Here is a 25,176-nt window from a genome sequence, read left to right as displayed (position 1 = left end):
CACACTGTCCGTGATGGACCTATAGCTCCATACTTAAATTGAGGTGAAAATATGCCTAAAATTCCCAAAAAATTTCACCTTAAATTATTCAGAATAAAATATTGAAAACGGCATGATTGTTATGTTTTTATGTGCCCATAATATCACTTCTCCAGAAAATATAGCAATAACATGGGTATATTACACTGTTTTGACGACAACAAACTTGTAATGTGCGAGGTTGTAAAAAAACGGGGGGGGTGCTTAACTTAATTCTTTGTGTATACATACCAGTGGGGCATCCATGGGAAACCCATGGGCATCGACGTGTATGACATTTGGACATCTTGAATTAGATGCTGCATGAAGAGTTTTACAAAATGGTTACTAGCAACTCGTCAGATCCAGAAATGATGTAAGCTGCACAATTTATTTACTTTCACATAACATGTGAATACATGTCCATGCGCATGGGAAATACAGTTTGTGTAATTCCACGAAATGTAAAATGTGACGTTAAGACCTCAAATCTTCCCACTCCCCCACACCTCCACCTCTTCATTACACACACTGCACTGGGAAGAGGGAGTGAGGGTAGGAGGGAGAAAGGAAAGGGGTGGAGAGTGACACTTCTACCTTGACTTGAGAGTGGGGTGGGGCAGAACATGCCTTGACTGACTGACTTCTGTTATTAATTATTAAACATGAAAGCATCAAATACAATTTGCTTTACAAATTAAAAATTGCTTAAAACCAAACGTTATGAATACAAATCTCCACCCCTCACTCCTCTCCCTCATCACTCACTCCTCTCCACCCACCTCCCTCCTCTCCCCTCCCCTCTCCCTCACTCTCCTCTGCCTCACTCTACACTCCCCTCCAAACTCCTCTCCCCTCTTACCTAGGCTATCTAGAGAGGGCAATTTCGTTCCGATCAAACAAACCTTATTCAATTTATGGTGAAAAATGTTAAAATGTCCATAATTGGGTCATTATCTTAAAAACTAGGTAAAGAAAAAAGAATGGTCACCCCGCATACTTTTTATTCCCTTTATTATGCAAAATTGCATTCCAAAAGTCCCAGCTGGCTCCGAGATACAACTCGAAAATTTGGAGTACAGGCAGAAGAAGTAGAAAAAAACCACTAAATGATGGTTTAGTACTCCTCATGTCAAAGAAACTCTGGGGTACCATTAAAAATTGAGGGCACTAATTGTAGAAACAAACCCTGCCATAGGTATAAACCTCCCCATATCCTATAGGGGGAGGCCTAATAATAATAATAATAATAATAATAATAATACATTGTTTTATAGCATACTAGCCGAATGCACCCGGCGTTGCCCGGGTTCTTTTTGAATGAATTTACTACTATAATTCAGCTTTTGCTCGCAGCTGTAGAAGATTGACTATTATAATTCAGCTCAGCTTTTAATTGCGAAATGGGCCCAGCCCGGCCGAGGCGGCCTCGACCAGCCTCACCACCTAGCCTATAACCTTCCCGGGGCCCGTCCCAACATTTTAAGTTCTTTTTGAATGAATTTACTACTCTAATTCAGCTTTTACTCGCGGCGGTAGAGATTAACTACTATAATTCAGCTCAGGTTTTAATTGCGAAATGGGCCCAGGCCGGCCGACGCAGCCTCGACCGGCCTCGCCACCTAGCTTAAAACCTTCCCGGGGCCCGTCCCAAAACATTTTTAGTTCTTTTTGAATGAATTTACTACTATAATTCAGCTTTTACTCGCGGCGGTAGAATATTGACTACTATAATTCAGCTCAGGTTTTAATTGCGAAATGGGCCCAGCCCGGCCGAGGCGGCCTCAACAGGCCTCGCCACCTCGCCTAAAACCTTCCCGGGGCCCGTGCCGACATTTTTTGTTTCAGAGGTTTCCTCCTATCTTTCACCGTTCAGGAGATTAGTGCGTGCAGACAAACAAACAAACAAACAAAAACTTTCTTTTATGTACATAAATAAATAATAATAATAGAAGATAGATTACACTTAATGCGAAATAGATGATTACAAATGTGCATGTGGTGAGAGGTAACATCTTTGCATTATTGCCATTGCCTTCCCCCTTGGGATGTTATTTCATGCCTGGCACACAATGCCTCCACACCCCTGGATGTAATCACCTGACTGACAGCTTTGTTCATATTGGGCACCATTCGCTGGTTTAAACGTCTGATCTGAGCCTTCCGTGCTGGACAGTTACACTAGTTTGTGGTGCTTTTATTTTTGAACATGGATCTTCCCATCTTCAACCAGTGTTTAGTAAACTTATTTATTTAAAGTTCGTTTTTCTTTTACAGTAAAAATTACTTTTTATTGTAATTCTAAATACAATGAAAAGACGCCAGAAAAAGACATCACTAATTACTTTTCATATTCTCATTACAATTTTTTTAAGGTGCTGAAGAGCCTCCCTGATAAGCTGAAGGCTGAGATTGCTATCAACGTGCACTTGGGTACACTGAAGAAAGTTCAAATTTTCGCTGACTGTGAGGCGGGACTCCTCATCGAACTAGTTCTTAAACTCCGACCACAGGTCTTCAGTCCTGGAGACTTTATTTGCCGCAAGGGAGACATAGGCAGAGAGATGTACATCATCAAGGTGTGTAAATATAAGTCATCGTAGTGACCTGGTGTCTAAATACTGATCTTCAGGGGTTTTTTTTTTTTTTGCCATGTATGGCTTCGTGTTGGTTTGGGAAGTTCTTCTACCTTAGGCATTGCCTTTTTCTTTTTTACTAATCTCTGCATTTACTGACATACATTAAAGATAATTTAGGGGACATTTCTTATCCCTAAATTGTGGTTTTGGTTGCTGGGAAATTGAGGTTAAAAGTTGTGGTTTGGGTGTTTGTGTCTGACTGTGGTAGGAGGGAAAGCTCGCTGTTGTAGCGGATGATGGTGTGACACAGTTTGTGGTGCTAAGTGATGGCAGCTACTTTGGCGAGATCAGCATTCTCAACATCAAGGGTAAGCACGGTATTTCCTCTAGTCAAGGTTTAACCTTTCAGGTAGCACATTAACCTTTATAGTGTTTTGCAAGAGTAGGTCATTGTGTGCTTGTTTTGTAGCAAAACTCTAAATTTCTGCCCTGACTTAAGGTTTATTTGGTAGCACTTTGCAATCGTGTAGCGACCTGTCCAGTGTAAATTACCAGAGGGGTGGGGGTAAAAACAAAATTTAACTCTTAACATGCTGAATGAACAAACTTGATTTCAGTGAGTCATAGATGCACGATCCTGCATCGGAGTGGCGATCCGTCCAAAATTGCACTCCTTGGCCAATGAAACTGCTTCGGCAGCTCTTATGAGCCTCGCCGCAAGAAAGGAATGGTTATTATTATTTATTTATAGATGCATGGCTTCTGCAGCACCTCGTTGGTGCAGTGGGCATTATCCTGTAGCATTGTGGGTTTAATTACCATTAGCGGAAGCCTGGCGTTGGCTTAGCGGCTAGGGTGCCAGCTTAGGATCCTAGGATCCTGGGTTCGAATCCCGGTCGATCACTGAATTAACGCCAGGGGGGTTGACTCAGCCTGTCATCCTTCCGAGGTCGGCTAATTGAGTACCAGTTCACTGGTAATTCCCCGTTTGTCGTAAAAGGCGACAAAAAGGGTTGGCGGCAGGAAGGGCATCCGGCCGTAAAACATTGCTTCAAAAAGGGGACCGAAAAACAACAACAACCACGGTCCCCGAAAAAGGCCAACCCCCGCCTGCGGGGAAAAATGGCCTCTAAAGGTGTTTTTTTTTTTTTTTTGTGGGTTTAATGACCATGGCTGCTCAGCAGAAATGTATTTGATGGAATGGCAAGTTGTCTAGGATTGGTTGGCAGCCACAACATGTTCATGTCAAGTCATGATTGCCTCTGTCAAGTGTATGGGCCTCCACCAGCTCCAACACCATGACTTCCACTTCGAGTCTTAGATGGAATTGTAAGTGCAGTTGATACTCGGCTCAATTATGATATGACAACCTTGATAATATAAATACAACAGTACCTCGCAAGATCATCAAAGGTAATGTAACGGGTAGTCACAAAAATGTTGGTATTTCCTTTGGAGGAAAGCAAAATATCTGTTATGGTTAATAAAAAAGGGGGAAAAATTTTTTTGCTAACTTTTACATTTATTTATTTCTTTAAGGGAAAAAATTTTTTTGACGGTATCAGGGTAATGGATTGTGATTAATTAAGAAGAAATATTGCATGGTAGCACTAATCATTGCAGAAGTCCGAGCGAACAATTTGTACAAATAGTATCCAAAATGGAGCGCTACAAAACAAGGTTGCGGTTCGAATGATTGTTGAGCAACTTCCTTTCAACACCACACCACTCACCTTGCCCCACCGTAGGAAGCAAAACTGGGAATCGTCGAACAGCCAACATCCGCTCTATTGGGTACTCTGACCTCTTCTGCCTCTCCAAAGATGACCTCATGGAGTCCTTGACTGAGTACCCGGAAGCGAAAGCCGTATTGGAGGAGAAAGGCCGGAATATCCTCCTCAAAGATAACCTTATTGATGAATCTGCTGTGGACGTTGGTCCAGAACCTAAGAACGTCGAAGAACGTGTCACTTGCCTCTCTAGATCCCTTGACCAGATGCAAAACAGGTTGGCAAAATTGCTTGCTCAGTACTCATCAGGCCAGAGGAAGCTGAAACAGAGGCTGAGCATGTTGGAGGCTATGGCACGGAAAGGGATGATGTCGGCCATTGGAGGGGATGAATATGAGGAATGGGATGGTGCTGGGTCAGCTAGTGATGGGGGCAAGTAAGCATGCTAAAGGGTGACTATGTTACTCGACATTTTCCTATCTATTTTTTCAACTACAATGTTTTTCTTTTGTAACAACTTTGGAGTGATAGCTTCTTCTTCTTTCATATGCAGCACATGGCTGTGAAAAGCAGCATTGACTAAGGGGGCACGGCTCTGCTGCAACGCCCCCTGTAGGTTAGAGCAGGAATTTGTAATTTGTTCAGGATGTCAGCGATAGCTTCCCGACTCTTCATGAAGGACACCGTGGGATCTTTAACGTCCACCAACTAATGTTGGCAGACGGGACGGGACGGGACGCCCAGTTTAACGTCCATCCGACAGACGGCACACACATTGATTCATCGCACTAACTGCGAGACACCAGGATTACAGTTTGAGGTTCAAACCTGGGCCGGATGAATCAGAAGCAGATGGACAGCTCAGTTGAAGAATGCAATAATTGTTGAGCCGAAAGTTTGTCAGAGCCCAGTCAAACTACAAAATGTTAGCACCTACGCATCACAGGTCTTCAGAAGGGAATGTCAAAGCAGCTGTTCAGTCTGCTTGCAAGTATGAAGTCCCAGTTTAAGTACATGGAGAGAAATAATATGCAGGAAAGAAGGGAAAGGGGTGAAAAGTTAGGGTTCGTTGATTGGGAAAGGGAAAATGCTTGGAGGAGGGATAAAGAGAATTGGGAACAGGAATGAATGAGGGAAGGGGGATGTTGGGGGTATAAAACTCTGCCATTGTTTGCATACATAATTTGTAGAACTCTGCCATTGTTTGCATACATCATTTGTAGAACTCTTACATTTTTTGCATACATAATTTGTAAAACTGCCATTTTTTGCATACATAATTTGTAGAACTCTATGCCATTGTTTGCATAAATAATTTGGAGAACTCTGCCATTGTTTGCATAAATAATTTGTAGAACTGTGCCATTTTTTGCATACATAATTTGTAGAACTCTGCCGTTTTTTGCATACATAATTTGTAGAACTCTGCCATTGTTTGCATAAATAATTTGTAGAACTGTGCCATTTTTTGCATACATAATTTGTAGAACTCTGCCGTTTTTTGCATACATAATTTGTAGAACTCTGCCATTGTTTGCATAAATAATTTGTAGAACTGCCATTTTTTGCATACATAATTTGTAGAACTCTGCCATTTTTTGCATACATAATTTGTAGATAGCTCCTAACATTCACAGGGGTTGGTGATTGTACTCTGGCTTGAAGCTACGTTTCCATCAGCTTTTCGCCGAGCACGAACGATAATGCCAAGCAAGGTGCTTTATAGACCCTAAGGTGCAATAATTGTCGACAACTTATGGCAGGAGGAAAAAAACCCCTCAAAACATCCTTTTATTTGCCTGTTGTATGGTACAAGAAGTAGAGATTTAAGTTGTAATAAACAGGGCTCCAGCTCTCAGTATGTAATGCTGCTCACATTGCAACAAGGACATTTGTGTTTGAAGAATCATTGGTGAACCTCAGATCCTTTGATATTGGGTTATCATATGAGCTCCTTGTTAACCAAAGGATGTTGAGCTGTAACGTATAGGATGTATTTTTGAAATCAGATGGCTGTCAAATCCCAAGGGCAATTATGCAAACAAACATTCACGTATGATAAATTCTGAAGGAATGTATATTATTTTAATTATATTTGCAAGTTATATCACTGCTGCTTGCTAATGCCACAAGTGACGATCCTAAATACCATGACAACAATGCAAATCATTAAAATGTACATGTTTAGGGATTGCATGTAACTTATTGTTTCCTTTAAAAAATAGGTTAACAAGTCAGGAGACGACGATGGTTCATTGGTTCATGAGCGAGCGGTATTCAATGACAAAGGACGGACTATAACCGAAACAGGCCCGGACTGGGGGGTCGGGGGCCCACATGGCAGGTGTCGGCCCCCGACATGCGGTGTACATGCCTATTTACAAAGGGCCCCAATGTGCTGCGTGCGCAGGCCTTTAAGAGCCAGCTGTACGTAATTGTGTGTGGTGCTGGCCTGGAAATGTCAAAACGAAGGTTACTGACCTTGAAATGAGATAGAAAATAATGTATAATCAGTTATGAGGTTAGTTAGCTACACAATACCGAAAATTTGGTTCGATTCCGACAACTTTGAAAATTTGATCTTTGTGACCTTCAAAGGTCGAAGATTCTGAAATTTGTTGGAAAACTTGTATTTCATGATGTATGTGATAATATAAGATCATGTACGACATTTCACCCTATCAGGAAGCGAACAATGTAATAAAACCATCAAAAATCGACATTTCTAAATTTCGTGACCTTGTGACCTTGACCTTGGGGCGAAAATGAAAAATCGAGCTCCATGGGGCTAGACACATGACATTGGCCTAACCAAATACCGAAACCCCTGTCAGATTCCACCAACTCCCCCGAAGAAGATGTAGCTTGAACTCGATTACCCCCTAAAAAGACATCTTTTTTGGGCGTCGCTCCGCCCACAATGGGCGCAATACGCCCACTCTAGGCAGGACACAACCAGATCGTGATATCAACTTCCCACCCAAGTTTCATCAAGATCGGATGATATCATCGGGTAGTTATGCTGCGGACAGACAGACAGACACACAGTCAGACACACACCCATGACGAATATAGTGGTCACTCTGTTTGATAACTCGTGAACCAATAAAATGTCTCGTCTTTGAAATGCTTTGTTGTACAGTAATTAATTAATTGTTCACTGGGTTTTAGATCTGTCTCTTGGTATGGACAATATGTAACAGCATCTGGGCTCCAGATCTTTTTTATGGCATAGCCCATAGGGCAATGCTGTCTAGAACTGCGTTTGTCTGTCCGTATGTCCCCACAAACATGCACCAATCAGAGCTGAGGTTCTGGTCACATGACAGGGGGACAGCGTTTCGTCACCATAACAGCTGCATATTTTACTAAAAGAAAATATAATAACGTTCTGTGGAACATTTTGGGGTCCCAGCGGGTGTCGTAAGGTAGGTTGGAGGTTTCGGAAATTCTTCGATACAATTACGATTTTGAAATGCGATCGACACGGACCTTGCTCCCGAATCCAGAAGTGAACAGATGACGGTTCGCTTGTTTGATAATATCGTGATTTAACATATTTTGATACACCAACACTATGGTATTAATTTGTGATTGGAATAATGAATGATTCTGTTTGGAATGAAAATTTAGAGAACCTGCTGTCAATGGCTGATGTTCGACTGAAGGTGGCACAGGTATGTGGAATTTATTGGTTCATCGTTTGCCGTTCGCCATTTCCCCCCTCCCCTCCCCCCCAAGTCATTCACGAACCAGCTGTCCATGCCTGAAGTCCAAAAAATTTAATACTTACATTATTTGCTAACTGGTAACTGGTATCCCCACCCAGGCGATACTTTCCTCTTCAACTAAAGTATCAAACATGCCCAGCTACGCCATTGTTGAACTATCGGTCTTGTTCTTCAACATGTCTACATGCCTCACTGTATAGGCACATATATTTTCAGAAATTATCAGGTATGGTTCATAAGAATTTTCTTTCCCACCACCTTTGCTAATCAACCTCTTTGCTGCGCAATACGCCCACTCTGTCAGATTCCACCGGCCCAGATTCCACCGACTCTGTCAGATTCCACTGATGAAAAGGGAGATAATGGGGCTTCCAGGACACCCATGTATTTAGATGAGACTTTTCCCCAAACTGCCCATTTTTTCCCTTATTACCGCGACACCCCTTTCTCCTTTTACATGTAAGTGAATGGGGGAGTCCTTACTTACCCTCCAAGGACCACGCGACATTCAAAATTCCTCATTGATCCTATGAATATTTGCTCATTTTCTAATTTTTTAAACAACTCCATTCTCTTATGGAACTCATCCCCATCTAGGATATTGATAAACTTTACATTAAGCACCTTTCTCTGTGCGTTTATAAAATGATATGTTTCACGGAGGGACCTGGTCTGTCCTCCTCCCGATCCACATACCATTTTAAAATTATAATATTTATTATCCGGTTGATAACCATCAAAGTTCTCACTCCACTCTAATATATTTTTCTTCCCGCCCTCCATTACCCCACTTAACAAATGAATACGTTTATCAGTCTTGAGGACCTTCTGACCAGTGATCCTCTCAACCTCTCGGATCTGGTATTTCTCACACTCATTATGTTTTTCATCTATTTACCAATCTTGAGATTTTCTCCATTCTTTATTCCATTTATATATAACCAAAAGGTACACACATGACACCACCATCTAAAATATATCGTTTATCATCATATGCTCCTAGTGCTAGTTTATTTATCTCTTCTGAATATAATTCATGCTTATAACTCCTAATCCCTTTTACCTTTCTATACTGTTCCCCCCCACTCATCAAACATTGATAATAATGACCAAAATTTATACTTTCTTTAATTACATTTTTCTTAATCCCCTTGAGCTTCTGATCACACTTCTCCACATTCCCAACTCTATATTTATACGCATAAGCCTTTGCTCTCAATGCTATGAACTCACTCAGAATATTTCCACCAAGCTCATCCTTGAACTTTCCAATCACCTTTTTATTTTGATTCGAGAACAATTCACTCTTTTGACCATAGTTGCTTGTATCATAAATTACAGAATCAGCTTTCATATCATCATAGACGTCATCTGTCTTGATACTCAGAATGAAGCTGTCCGTATCCATATACATCAACATGACGTTATCATCATACTTTGTTTTCAAATTCTCATAATAATAATATTCATACATCAGTAGTTTTGATAGATCGAGAACAGTAGTACCAATATAAATCGGTTTATCCATCTCAATTTCTTCTTTCATCATATGAAGAGCACAAAAGTTTTCTGTAAAGATTTCAACACGCTCAAAGCTCGGTCTGTTGATTAGTTTGGAAGTTTGTTCCCAGGAAGTTGTCAACTTGATATTTTGTCTCTTTCTAACATTTTCCATAGTCTTCCCAAACACCGCGTTATTCATCAACTTATAAAAATCTTTCTCAAAGTCAGTCTTTCCAAGCGTTCTCTTTCGAGTGTTAAAATCAATATATTTCATTAACCAATAACTCTGTTTGAATTTCAGGACCCAATGAACTTTCTCAACAATTAGACCATGTTTCACAAATTGTAAAAGATTTCTCTGATGTAGTACATAGTTCTTCTTATCAAAGAATGTTGTTAAAAGTTTTTCTGTTCTTGATTCCTTATCAAATGATTTCTGATATTCACTCAACCACTCTGGGTTTGTTAATTCTTTCTCACACCCGAAAGGAAGATCTTTATGTTTCTCAAAGAGTTCTTTTGGATACTTTAGATCAACCTCCAGGAAATACCCTTCTTTCCTTTCATCCAACTCTTTTTGTGTTGAACTCAGAATCTTTTCTAGAACACCCTCATGATCACTCTCCCATTTCAATCCTCCATAAGGTTGTGCTTGGGACATTGCCCACCCATAGAGGTTGTTGGCGTCATAATACATGAGATAGGAACTATCTTTCTTTGGATCATAATCTGGAAGATATTTGTTATTTGCTTTTGAATATCTTGATGAGCAGACTTGTGAAATTCCCCCTCTCTTTGCTCTCTCTATCATCAGGAGCATATCAACATCGGTTATCAAATCCAAATCTTGTTTAGTCATTTTTAACATAGCACTCCAAGCAAGACCCGGTGCTGTGAAATAATGAGCAGGGTCCAAGCCATATCGAGAAAGACACACGGATCTAAATGCTTCGAATACATCTGCTAGAAGAAGGACATCAGTCTTGAGATAGAGATCATGATAATCACCCATATTATTGATATTGTATTTTTTCCAAACATTTTGAGCATGTACATAATCATCATCTGAAACATTGCTATTATTTAGAATATTATAAAAATCTTCTTTTGGAGGAAGTTTCTTTTCATCAAATCTTTTAAATGAATCCATATAGTCGTACGGGTAAATTCCCTTTTGTGTTAGGAGTTCCGTATCCTCATAATTACTCTCCAAACATGGAAATTTTTTCAAATTTTTAACTAGGTTAGCAAGAGGACTAGCCATGAATTTATATGTATCCAAGAATCGAATTCTTGTAGTTGGTCTTGTTGGAATGATTTTTGTAAAGGAGATGTATTTTTGATCTGTACTTGGAATAGCACTGATACTCCCAGGAGTCTTTGACAACTCTTTAATAAACAAGTGTGTATCATAATGAGCGTTGTTATGAAGAAAGACAGGAATGAACGAGGGGAGTTTATAATTAATATTACAACTTTGATGAGCCGGACCTCTATATTTACCAGTGAGATGGCAATGATCTCTAACCTTTAGGCTTTCGCCAATTTTCTCCTCACAAATATGACAGACATTGTTTTTTCTAAATTTCCTTTTCTCTTCACTCATCAAGTACATTGGTTTATTGGTTTCTCTCATTATCGTGGTTAATCGAACACAGTCTTTTTCTAGTCCTTTCACAAACTCCTCTGGGGCATTTGAGCCTCTATACTCCTCTAACTTGTTATATTCACCACCAACGGATGATTTGATATAATAACAAAATCCGCAAGGAGTATGTTTTTGATACTTATTTGTGTATGATTCTTTTGGATCTGGAGCCGCTGTTGCTATTTTCTCCAAGATACTCTCAAAATCAGCATATATCACAAAAGGATGTTTAATTGTTTTATTTTGATCTTTGAATGAAATTTTAGAACCAGGCTTTGGAAGTGTAATGACTTGCTTTCTCATTTGAACAATATTGTTTATGAGTATCCAATCTCTCCTGTGAATGAAATGTATTCAAACACCGACGACATGGATAAACTTTACATTTTCTAGAATAGACTTGTGATTTAATTAATCTTGAAAAGTTCTTGATATAAGCATAATGTTCAATTTCACCAGATCGGAAATATAAGAGATCAACATGTTTTTCTTTCTCATCATCTGAGATTTGTAAAATCTGCACTTTATTCTTTTCAGTCAACCCATAGACATTTATAGAAATATTATTTAACTTTTCAAACTTTGGAATATTATTAAGAGTCATTGGAAATTTCAAATTTTTCATATTCAATTCATTTTCATATTTCATATAATTGCTTACTCTTTCAGCATGTTCTTTTGCTGGATGTAGATATGCTAGTACAGACCACAAGAAACACTTGTTATCAGCATTCTGAATATTTACTATAGCATTTTTATCTTTGATGATTTTAGGAAGTTGAATATATGATCTTGCTTGTAGTGGATCAGATTTAAAAATGTGAACATCAACAAACAGAACCTTTTCTACAGTGAGACCGCTTCCGACAATAAGATCATCAATATCAAATTCACTATATTTAAGCTCATTAAAGACCTGTTCTTTATTTCTATCATAATCATTCTTATTAAGTACCATATAAGTTGTTGTATGTAGGTAAAAGTTAAATGGTGGATCTTCCTTTTTACGAAGAACCAATTTAGCCCCCAAATAATATTTACAACTTCCCATTTCAGATATAGTCTCATCAATCTGATCATCTATTCCTTCCTTTGTAAGATCAACAGCAGCTCCCAGAGAACGGGGGACTGGATCTTTGAAACGGAACAATCTAATTTTAATATTTCCTTTGAAAGCACCATCTAAATTTTCAATCTCATAATATGGAACTTGGTGTTTCTTTGTCTTCTCATGACGCTTCCAATCCTTCTTGAGGATGTAGTGTTGACAGCGCTCACAATAGACCTTTGGAAGAACCTTTGGTTTGAGATTCTTCAAATGTTTTTGAGTATCTAAGTGTTGATCATACCCACTTCTCAGAACCCATGTCTTACAAATCTTACAATACTTATTATCTTTACTCTTTAAATGTTTTTGTGTTTTATAATGTTTATTGATATGTTTGTAGTTCTGCTCACAACTCTCACAGTAAGTAGAATTCATCATATTTATAGAGTAAAAAAACTTCACTATTTACTAGTTATCTTTTACTTAAAATAAAACATGAAAAAATTGAAAACAAGAGTCAGGAAACTCAATTAAATTTTGGGCAACTTATTCATATGAATCTTGGTTAGGATGTGATATCTATAACTAGTCTTCTTCATATCCTTATCACAAAGATCACAATGTTCCATCTCTTCTTCTTTATAACTGTTAAGAACATTATCTAAATGGTGCTTTGTTTGTTTATGTTTCCTTTTATCAAGTACTCTAATTAGCTTATTACAAGGTTCACATCTTATCATATTTTTACTCTTATCAGATGTATTGATAGCATGTTTAATGGTCCTGATATGAGTATCATATCGATTGTACTGTTTATCACAGGCGGAACAATAACCAGAATTCATGCTATTTATACAGTGAAAAAACTTCATATTTCTCCATCACTAAACTCTATATAGTAATCGGAATCATCAATAAAACTACTCTCATAACTATCATCTGAACAGATACTAAAGCTTTCTTCTGATCTGAGGCTCTCAGTATCAAATTCAGAATCACTGAAAAAGTCTTCTTCGGAATAACTACTCATTTAATTATTAACTCACCCCCACTGCTCCCCTCCCCCAAGGTGTCCCCCAAGGTTCAGTTCTTGGCCCCCTCCTCTTCATCCTTTACCTGTCCCCCCTCGGTCACTTAATCCGCCGTCATGGTCTCCAATTCCACTGCTTCGCCGATAACATCCAGCTTTTCATCTCCACCAAGTCCGTCTCCACCGACACCCACTCTATCCTGACAAACTGCATCACTGAAATAAAATCCTGGCTTCAAATCAACTTCCTCAAGCTTAACTGTGATAAATCTGAAATAATCATCATTGGCCCAAAAACGCTCACAAAATCCACCCATAACTTTGCCCTCAACATCGACGGTATCCCAGTATCCACCTCCCCTCACATCCGGAATCTTGGCGTCATCTTTGACCAAACCCTTTCCTTCGACAAATACACTAAACAGATCACAAAGTCAGCCTTCTTTCACCTGAAAAACATTGCCCGTCTCCGCTCATCCCTCTCCTCCACGGCTGCAGAAACCCTCATCCACGCCTTCATCACCTCCCGTCTGGACTACTGCAATAGCCTCCTCTATGGTTCACCCTCAAAAATCACCAATAAACTCCAATACATTCAGAACTCCACTGCCCGTCTACTCACCCATTCCCGGACCCGTGACCACATCACCCCCGTCCTTTACAAGCTTCACTGGCTCCCCATCCCCCAGAGAATCCAGTACAAAATCCTCCTCTTGACATACAAAGCCCTCCATAACCTGGCCCCATCCTACCTGGCTGACCTCCTCTCCAGACACACTCCCACCCGCAACCTCCGCTCTGCTGGTACCAACCTCCTGACCCCCTCCATCCGGACCAAATTCAGATCCTGGGGGGACAGGGCCTTCTCCATCGCTGCTCCCACCCTCTGGAACTCACTACCTCACACCATCAGAGAATCCTCCTCACTCACCACATTCAAAACATCACTAAAGACCCACCTGTTCAACACTGCATTCAACATTCAACCCACAGCATTTAACCCCTGACTATCTCTTCTCCTTCTCCCTCCTTTTGCTTTAAATATTTCCCTTTTGATTCGACTTTTTGCAATTGTTGTTTTCATGTATTGTTATGCATTATGTTTTCCACTCTGTCAAAGCGCCTTTGGGCTTCTGGAAAAGCGCTATACAAAATAAATGAATTATTATTATTATTATTATTAATTAGTAAGAAACACAATTTCCATTTATATCAATACACTTTCTTTCAATTACAGAATCAACTACAACATGACTCAAATTGAATGTAATTTTCAAATAATCATGAATAATAAGTGTTCTGAGAGACAAAGTCCCAGAAATATTTACATCTTTATTTATTTCAATACCTTTGGGTTTATTAAGGTATATACAAATGTCTCCACGAGAATTGTCGATGGTCTTATCATACATCTTTAAAGCCTCAGGATCAATTTTAGATTCTAGTCTTGTCAGAATAGCCAGTAGAAGTGGAGATACTTTTGTAAGACTTACCTTGAGTGATGACTTTACAGGATAGGCTCTTCCTTTAAATGAAATAGAGGGACTCATGTTATTTTCCATAACTGGTTTTACCCAAAAATTTCCATATTTATCTTTGTTTAATTTAACATCTTTGACATATTTTTCTATATCTTCCACCGAGGTAGAGATTGATTGAAATTTGTCTTTTGTGCTTTGAAACATTGTATTTATTGGCTAATAAACTTGCGTTTAGTTTAAGTAAAAATTTACCATATAAATATGATAAGTTCTGAAGGATATTTAGAATTTCCAGACTCTCCATATGATAAATTAGAGAATTGTCCGGCTTGTGATAGAATAGGGCTTAATAATGAGGGTTCATATAAACAATGTATTTTCTGTGATTTAATTTTAATTAATGATAATAAAAAAAATAAAAAAATATATAACTCTTTTAAATTAGAACCAAAAATGAATTCCTTTACAAGATTAATAAGAGAGATGAATGTTAAGTATTGTGATGATAATACACCATTTCTTTCAAGGGAAGAGACTATTTGTATTGAGGAAATGTATAAGGGTTTAATGATATTTATTATTCAAAATAATTTTAATGGAAATGTTAATACAAGATACTATATAAATAAAATAATGAATTATTTTGAAATTAAACCCGAACTCAGGATAAAATATAGAGTTTCTAAAATAGCTCAAAAAAAGTTAGATGACTTGTTTTCCAAATATATAAATGAATGATTTTTTACCCGTTTGGGAAAATAAGATAAAATTTAATAACTATAAAAACATTCCAAATTCATTGAGATGTCTAATAGTTGGTTCAAGCGGATGTGGGAAAACCTGTTTGCTTTTAAAGATGCTCCTTACCCCCAACTTTTTAGATGATGATAATTTAATAATTTTTACGAAGTCAAGTTTTCAACCTGAGTATCAACTACTATCACAAGGTTTTAATGCGGGTCTTAAAAAGGAAGACATTATCGGTTTATTTAAACTTCAAAACAAACTAAATGATTACAACAGTGAGGATGTAATACAACTATTTTGTGATACACAGAAATCAAAATCAAAACCCATAACTTGTATTCTCAGTGATAATACAGATGATATACCTTCACCTCAAGATTTAGATAAATCAAAAAAGAACCTCGTTATCTTTGATGATTGTGTTAATGAGAGAAACCAAACAGTAATGGATAGCTACTATACAAGAGGGAGACATTCTTCTTGTAATTGTATTTATCTTAGTCAGTCATATTTTCAACTCCCTCGATGCTCAATAAGAAACAATGCCAATACTTTTATTTTATTTAAGTTAAATTCAATAGATGTAAATAATTTTTGGAGAGATAATTGCTCTACGTTATGTAGTAAAAAAGAATTTGAAAATTATATGAAACACACGATTGGAAAATATAAATATATTGTTGTGAAACAAGATGAGATATTAAAGGATGTATTTTTATTTTAAACATAATTACATATATAAATGATAACTATTATTATTAATCTTGTGGGTAAATCTGCTTCAGGAAAGAACTTTCATAAATCTAAACTCTTGAATAGTAAAAATGAAAAGATTGTAAGTTTTTTTTTAAAACACCCTATGATTCGTTTTGTGAGTACTACAACCAGAACAAAGCGACCAGAAGTAGAAGGGAAAGATTATTACTACATTTCAATGGAGGAACATATGCGATTGAGGAACGAAGGTCAAATATTTGAGGAGGTCTCTCTTGGTTCTACAAAATATTCACATTGTAAGAGTGAGTTAAATAAAGTAAAATCTAATGGTCTTGGGATTTTAGAAAGTAATCCTGAAGGAATGAGACAAATTATTAAACAATTGTGTGGTGATGGAGTTAAGATTTTATCATTCGGTTTTGATATCGATGAGGAGACTCAACGCAAACGTATGAAAAGCAGAGATACAAGTATTAGTGAAGAAGAAATAACAACTCGTATTAATACCAATAAAGAATTTGATGAAATATTTAAAGAAAAGGATTTATTTCAACACATTTACTATAATGATGAAGAAAAGGAAAATTTTCCCATTGACCTTTACAATTCATTAAATGATATTTTTCAATACTAAATGAATGCCGAAGAAAGAGCAAGAAAGTTTAAGGAACATCAACAATTAGGTTCAAAAGTTGTTAAACAACAGGAAGGGATAAAGAAGAAACGGAGACAAAAACTGACTGGCGAAGAAGTCTTTGAAAGAAAACAAGAGAAATTCTTTAAACCATTTTTGAAAACTCAACACTCACCTACAGTCCCCACGGTAGAATTTACTCAAAAAAAACTTCAAATGATCAAAGATTTTAGTCAAATGACAGAGCAAGAACTTGTTGAATTAGAATATGATGACGAGGGATTATTTCGGAAACTTGAGGAGGTAAATCAACCCCCTAATAATGTTGTGGAAGCTCTTAAAAACAATGAGTATTCGGCGGGTTCAAAAACCAGAGCAGGTCTCATTCCAACAGAAGAACCAGCACAGTTCCATCTTGTGAAAGAAAAGTTATTGATATTTAATGATAAATTGGTGTTCTTAAGTTCTGCTCAACCAAATGTTGAATTAACTCCAAGATTAATGTTTCTTCTAACAAACTCCGGATTCAGCGGTTCAAAATATTTTGAGGAACCACTTGATATGGAAAGAGAGGAAGATAGGGTATACAGTCATCCCTCGCTATATCGCGGTTCACTTTTCGCGGCTTCGGTACATCGCGGGTTTTTCTCGCTAGTATATGTAAAATTATATCGCCGATTTTTCACTATATCGCGGGATTTTGCGGTATAAATGTATTTTTATATACTATTATTTTAAATATTTTTGTGGTAAAATAAGCATTTTCTAGCCTAAAAAATTAAAAAACGTAAAGAAATAAGAAAAATACAGTAATTAAAACATATTACAAGAAATAAAATACTGTACATAGTGTACAGTAGAAGGGTAGACAAAGAGTCGTGCGTATGGAAAACGCAGATGCGGCAGCTTCCACTTGCGCTAGTTACCCACGTAATGGGTAACTGTAATGCTCTTTCTGGCTGTGCAGTACATTCATCATCGTCATCACCTTCATCGTCATCAGTACTGCACAGCTAATTCATCATCATCTTCATCACGCAAGTTGTAGTATTGAAGAGCCGGGGCTCTTGCTTGATACGGACGAAATGACGGGCAAGACACAAACTCGTCCGAGAAGATATTTATTCTCAAAACCAACTCGGGAACACTGAAAAGCCCGTTTATCGGGCTGCATTATAAAGCACAACCAGAAACCGAAAGCCACGCCTCTCAAGCGTGGCGTGCTTCGGTGGTCACGTGATCAACAGGTGTAGCTGATTATACCCGCAAAGCGCGGCACGCTTTAGCGGTCACGTGACCAGCCACTCTCGTGCCGGGGATCCCCGCCGGTGACGTCACCGGCTGGAGCAAGGAGATTCTGATGCTGGTCTTGCTTGGGGGACCTATGGGTAGCTACAGTATCTTCAATGGTGAGTACCCATTAGAATTTTATATGTTGTTAAAATTACGTATGTTTAAGAGTGTAAAAAGTGTTTAAGAGTATAGGAAGTGTTTATAAGAGTATGGGAAAGGTTAATAAGAGTGTGGGGAGGGTCATAAAGCTTTAAAATATATATAAATAATAAAATAAAAATATGGTCGCTACTTCGCGGATTTTCGTCTATCGCGGGGGGTTCTGGAACGTAACCCCCGCGATAAACGAGGGATCACTGTATATTGATTTACTAAACGCACTTGATTATAGAGTTTCTGTTGCTGGTAAAAGTAAGAAAAATGAGGAGAAACATATTATTGATGCTTTAAGTAAGCTTGGTTCGGGTGTTAGTTTTCTTCCAAATGACCCATCACAATTAGTTAATAGGCTATTATTGTTGTTAGCTAGTAAGAAGGCTGGAAACAACAATTGTTTTAATGAAACATCCGCCATTTTAGACCAGTTGATGAATATGAAAAGAATTAATAAATGTCAATACAAAGATATTTTATTAGATATTAAATAAGATGAGAAGCACAATTCTTAGTTTTAATTTTACGAGTGATTACACAGCATCTTGGACCCTTACCCACTACAACTTGACCCCCTTACCTCATATGAGGCATCTTTGTTGTCAATGGAGACGTATAATACCTTGTTTAATATCACAGAGAAAAACAACAAGTTTAGTTATAATCCAGGAAGTGGATATAAAACTATAACCGTTTCACCCGGAGCTTACGAGATTTCTCAAATATCTTCTGAGGTCTCTCGCCTTATGAAAGAACAAGGTGATGAACCAAAAAATATGGCAATAGATATTCAAAAACACACTTCAAAATCAACTATTAAACTTAAAAATAATTATAAAGTTGATTTCACCATTGAAAATTCGTTCAGAGAGCTATTGGGTTTCTCTTCAAAAAAGATTGAAACTAACGGGACGATTTACAGTGATAATGTCATTCAAATATCCTCCGGTATAAATTCAGTATTAATTCATTGCGATTTGATTGATGGTGCTTATAACTATGGAATAAGAACAAATACAATATTTTCATTCAGTGCATACTCAACCCCGATTGGTTATAAATTTAATATGGAACCAAAAAATCTTGTCTATTTACCTGTGTCAGGAAAAACCATATACAGAGTAAATTTTAGGATAACCGACCAAGATAATCGTATGATCTCCTTTAATGAAGAAATTATATCCATCAGAATTCACCTACATGAAGTTTTTCAATAAATAAATAATGGTTATTGTGAGAAAACACGAGTTGGGAAAATATAAAGTAATTACAGGGGATGGGATGTTCCTTTCACCATACTATACAAGGTATGTGGGTAAAGGATACTATAAACCAAAGAGACAACGGGGTGTGGGACATCAATTTAGAAATAAAGGAGATGGGATAATTGATACTCTAATGGGTATTGGTTCAACCATTCTTAAACATAAAGACCTAATTGGTTCAACTGCTTCTGCCGTGGGCTCAGTTGCGGGTGCTATAAAGAGTATAAAAGATGCTCAAAAGGAGTCTCATAAATTACAAGCAATCAAAGAAAAAAAAAAATGTAAAACTCAACTATCTTCACAAGAACGACAAAAAATCATTAAAATACTTGGGTCAGGGTTTCAACAATTTTAATGCGATATAAATACAAGTATGGAAGCGATTGATAGTATCTATGATTTGGATGATACGATTATCATTTCAAACTCCACTAAAAAGGAAGACTATTTTAAGGTAAATGCTATAACAGGAACAGACTGGAATTCAAACGGAACAAAAAGTTTTGAAATAAATAATCAACAAACTTACTTGAATATAGCTGATAGTTTCTTGTTGTGTAAATTTAAATTCACTAAGGCTGCGAATAATACTAATGCTACACTCGTAAATGATTTCTTCTGGAAAATGTTTGATAGTGTTCGCCTGTATATTGGAACACAAGAGGTTGAAGCGGTTGATTATGTCTCTGCTACATCTGAAATGATGAAATTTACACTATATTCGTTTAGTGATAGAATGGGTAAGGGAGCTGTTGAAGGTTTTATTCCTGATATGTCAACGGGTACAAACACAGACCCTGGTTATAGTCAAAGGAAGGCAATGTATAATGATGACACAAAACCAGAGAATAGCTTTACTGTAGCAGTACCTCTGAAAGGTATATTTGGATTTTGTGATTATGATAAAGTTTTGTATGGTCTTAAAATTAGATTTCAACTACAAAGGAATGATAATGTAAATAGGTTGCTTTTTGGGGTTGAAAATGCTTTTGGAGACAACAATAAATTTGTTATTAATGATTTGTGTTGGTATATCAGTGAATATACTCCTAATCTTAAAACGGAAGAGATGTTAAATAGAAGACTTAACTCAAAGACCCCACTAAATGTATCATACCTTAAAAGAAGATGTCAACACGTTAAACTGGAACACACTACCTACACCTGGAATTTAGGTGTTCTTCAAGGAAAGCCCCGATACCTCTGGCTCATTTTTTAAAAACCAGATGGGGAGGACGGTACTAATAAGAATAATGCGCTGTGTGATAATGCTAAGGTGAAACAACTTCGGGTTTCTCTTGATGGAACATTTTATCCACGAGATAGATTGGAAATTGATTGGGAAAAAATGATTATGCGGAAGCCTACAAGTCTTACCAAAAGGTGTGTGAAAGTAATGGTAATAATAACCCTATTTTAGATATGGTTGCGTTTCAAAAACTTTATACAATCTACACAATTGACCTGAGTTCTCAAAAGGAAACTATAAAGTCTAATAGAGTGGATACTTCTCTATACATTGAAAGAGGAGAGAATGAAGAAGTTGATGCTTATTGTTTGCTTTTGGAGGAAACAGAATTACAGATTAATACAGATAATGGTGTTATGATTAATATCACATAGGTTTTTTCTCATAAATAAATGGTAGGGGTATATGTTAATCAAATCAATCTTAATAAATTAACATCTTGTATTCAAAATCAAAAGCCTTGTATTATTAATGTTAATACAATTCAATGAAAAGGAGCTGTAAGAATTGATGTTTTACTCACACACACACAAGTAAAAACACTAAATGATACTGGTTCACTTAAAATTAAAATGACAAAACCTATGTTAAAGAAATATTCAATAGACGAGTCAAGAGGAGGATTTCTCCCGTTTCTAATTCCTTTATTTGCTGGTTTAAGTGCGGCGGGAGCATTGACTGGTGGTATTTCAGCAGCGGTAAAAACTGCTAACGAAAGGAAGGCACAACTAAAAGCTCAAAAATAATTGGAAAGACATAACAAGGAGTTGGAGAAACAAATTAGTGGAAGTGGTGTAATTGTAGATATTGCTCAAAAACTTGAAAGTCTACCTGATAAAGCTAGATTGTTGGTTGGAGATATGCTTGCCTCTATCGCTCAAGCGGGTGTTAAACTAACTAAACGGGGTAATGGATTGTATCTTTCTCATAAATAAATGGATAAATGGTTTAAACAATTTGGAAAGAATACAACGTCAAATATAGAACTAGCTGAGTATTGTAAAACACTAAAAATTGATAATGTGGTTATTTGTATGAGAGATGAATTAATACATATAAATAAGAATACAAAGAATATTATTATGAATTTAGACACACAGAATGGTTCTCATTGGGTTTGTATTCATAATAGTCAGGATAAATATTATTTTGATAGTTATGGTATGCCACCACCTGTTGAAGTAATACAATTCTTACAGAATGGTGTTTATCAAACATTTCAAGTTCAAGAAATTAATTCTAAATGTTGTGGTCAATTATGTTTATATGTATTATTTCAACTCAACAATAATGAAAATTTTTATGATATCATTTTTAATCTAATATAAATTACTTATGTTGGAAAAGATGGTTCTATCTTTGGAAAATCCTCTCAGGATATTGATTTATCAAATTATTATACAAAGGCACAGGCTGAACGACAAAAATATAGTATAAGTAAAAATATTAATATGAAGAATACTTATAAATTAATCAATTATCCAAACCCTACAGATGCGAATGACTTAATTAGATTCAGTGATTTATCACAATATATATTTTTAAAGAAAACAGCATGTTTTGTTAAACAAGTAAAATTTACAACCACAACACCTGGTTATACTGACCATACACCTTTCCTCATTGAATTTAACTACCTGCTTACAATTGAATTTTATAAAGAAGGACATATAGTTAATATGCGAATTAATAAATGGGGGTATGATATGCCTGATTTAGGGTATAATTGGTATTTTTCAATAAACTTAGAAGACCTACATGATTTGAATCAGTCTCGTAAAGAAGAATATTATCCGCTTGGCGAGGATAAGGATTTATGTGGAAGTACAATCAGTAAACAACAAATACATGATTTTAAGAAAAGAAAAATATATGATAGTATAGCGATGGTTAGCATGACAAAGAAGGAAGGTAATGAGATTAGGATAGAAAGCCGAGGAATACAAACCGATTTGGTAGTGGGAAGATGGGGTGGTATTACCTGTCATAATATTAATCTCACATATATTTCTGATACATAAATGGCAGGAAGAAGACTACAAGAGAATTATAATTTTTGTATTCAAGGATACCTACAAGAAAAGGGTGCTCGGTATTACATACCTTATGATGTGGAGCATATAAATGGGAATTTTGTCATAAAAAACTGGCCTTATACTGATATTGTTAAACCCACAAATAGAGACTTGTTTAAAGTATTAAATAAAAATGAACTTCTCAAAGTTATGAAATATAAAACTCTTTTAGAAATCGTCAACAAATCTTATTGGTATCCTATTATGAGAAAAATAATTATTGATACAAGAATATCTCAAAATCCAGATGAGTATATGTATAATATTCTTTGGGGCTCAAACTCAAGGGTAGCAAGGGATGAGGAAGGAGTTGAAGAAGAGAGGGAGGAAAGGGAGAGAAGGAGGAAAGGGAGAAAAAGGAGAAGGAGGAAAGGGAGAAAAAGGAGAAGGAGGAAAGGGCGAAAAAGGAGGAGGAAAGGTAGAAAAAGGAGAAGGAGGAAAGGGAGAAAAAGGAGGAGGAAAGGGAGAAAAAGGAGAGGGAGGAAAGGGAGAAAAGAGAGAAGGAAGAGAGGGAGGAAAGGAAGAAAAAGGAGAAGGAGGAAAGGGAGAAAAAGGAGAAGGAAGAGAGGGAGAAAAGGGAGAAAAAGGAGAAGGAGGAGAGGGAGAAAAAGGAGCAAAGAGAGAGGGAGGAAAAATATAAAAAGATGGAAATCAGTGAGATTCGTAAAAGATTGAGTGTATTACAGCAAATAAATCAATCTCAACGCACCGAAGAGGAAAATAAAGAATTAACGACTCTTACTAAGATAATGATTTTAAAAATGGTTGAGATGAGTTCAGCGAGGAGATTTAAACGAGAAAGTGGTGAAGAAGAAGAAGAAGGAAAAGATTATGTGGTTGATGATGTTGGTGTTATTGACTTTAGTTAGTTTTATTTGTAAATAAATGGAGGAGAGAGTGAAGGCATTCCTTAGGATTCTTTATGTTTTAAAAATAAAGATAGAAATGTTTATGTTAAAAACCAAAAAGGTTTTGATACTTTGTTGGAATTTTTCTGATAAATAAATATGAGTTATTGTCTCAAATGTAAAAAGAAAACTAAATCTAAAAATATCTCTTATGTTAAAGCTAAAAATAATAGAGTTTATCAAAAAGGAATATGTCAAGTGTGTGGCTCTAAAAAGTGCCAATTCATCTCTCCTAAAAGTGGAGGAGACATACAAAAGTTTCTGTCAGGAAGTAAATTTACAACAACTGGAATTCCAGGGGAATTACACCTTCCAGGGTATTCTTTCTGTGGTCCAGGAACAAACTTGGATAAAAGATTAGATGAGGCTGACAATCCTAAACCTTGGTCTCAACCTATAAATAGGGTTGATGAAGTGTGTATGAAGCATGATATTGCTTATGGGAATACCACTATATTGGATGAAAAACATGAAGCAGACAGAGAAATGTTGTATAATTTGTCTTTGATACGAAATCCTACATTGAGAGAGAAAGTTGATCGGTTTATTGTGAAAAAAATGATAAGTGCTAAATTGAAACTTGGTCTTGGTTATTCCCCAAAAAACTATTAAACTCCAATGATGTCATCAAGACTGAGGAGCTTTTGGCTAATGAATTACATAAACCTATAATCACAAAGTTTAAAAGAAGTAAAGTGTATTCTAAATACACCGACCACATATGGTCCGCTGATTTAATCGAACTAAATAATGATAAGGGATACAGGTATGCTTTAACCGTTATTGATTTGAGGAGTAGATTTGCCTGGGTTGTTCCTTTGAAAAACAAAAGGGGTAATACTCTTATGTTAGCTTTCAGTGGAATATTTAGTAAAAGTAAAAGAAAACCAAAGAAGTTATGGACTGACGAGGGAACAGAGTTCTATAACAAAATATTTATGAAATTTCTTAAGGGGGAGAATATTAAATTATACAGCACCTTTAATGAAAGAAAGGCAGTTGTTATTGAGCGTTTTAATCGCACTTTGAAAGAGAAACTATATTTAAAAATTCACACAATTCGGTTCTCAACAATGGGTATATTTAATCCAGAATATTGTAGATAATTACAATAATACAGTTCATTCATCAACAAAATCAAAACCATCAGAAACATTTACAAAATTAGAATATGAAAAGGAGATTAATTTGAGAAAGCCCAAGTTCAAAGTTGGTGATATTGTAAGAATATACAGATGGAAAAGCCATTTTGAGAAAGGTTATACAAAGAGATGGACTAATGAATTATTTAAAATTGTTGATGTAATGGATACAGTCCCTTGGACTTACAAATTATATGATATGAATGGGGAAGAAATCTTGGGTTC

At 36.6% G+C, this 25,176-nt stretch overlaps 1 protein-coding gene across 1 annotated transcript in view; it reads left to right on the top strand.

Annotated features, from left to right (window-relative positions):
* LOC137426622 (cyclic nucleotide-gated channel alpha-3-like) overlaps positions 1-6,215 on the top strand; it is a 75,281-nt gene extending 69,066 nt beyond the window's left edge. The window contains exons 10-12 of the mRNA XM_068115330.2: positions 2,394-2,597; positions 2,866-2,965; positions 4,346-6,215. Of these exons, the coding sequence (XP_067971431.2) occupies positions 2,394-2,597; positions 2,866-2,965; positions 4,346-4,767 (726 nt within the window). The 3' untranslated portion in view covers positions 4,768-6,215. The remainder of the gene's footprint in view (positions 1-2,393; positions 2,598-2,865; positions 2,966-4,345) is intronic.
* The last annotated feature ends 18,961 nt before the right edge of the window (positions 6,216-25,176 follow it).

The sequence above is a fragment of the Myxine glutinosa genome, chromosome 1, assembly GCF_964187855.1.
Source record: "Myxine glutinosa chromosome 1, kmMyxGlut1.1, whole genome shotgun sequence".
In the NCBI taxonomy this organism is placed as follows: Eukaryota; Metazoa; Chordata; class Myxini; order Myxiniformes; family Myxinidae; genus Myxine; species Myxine glutinosa.
This window is presented reverse-complemented; position numbering and strand designations above follow the sequence as displayed.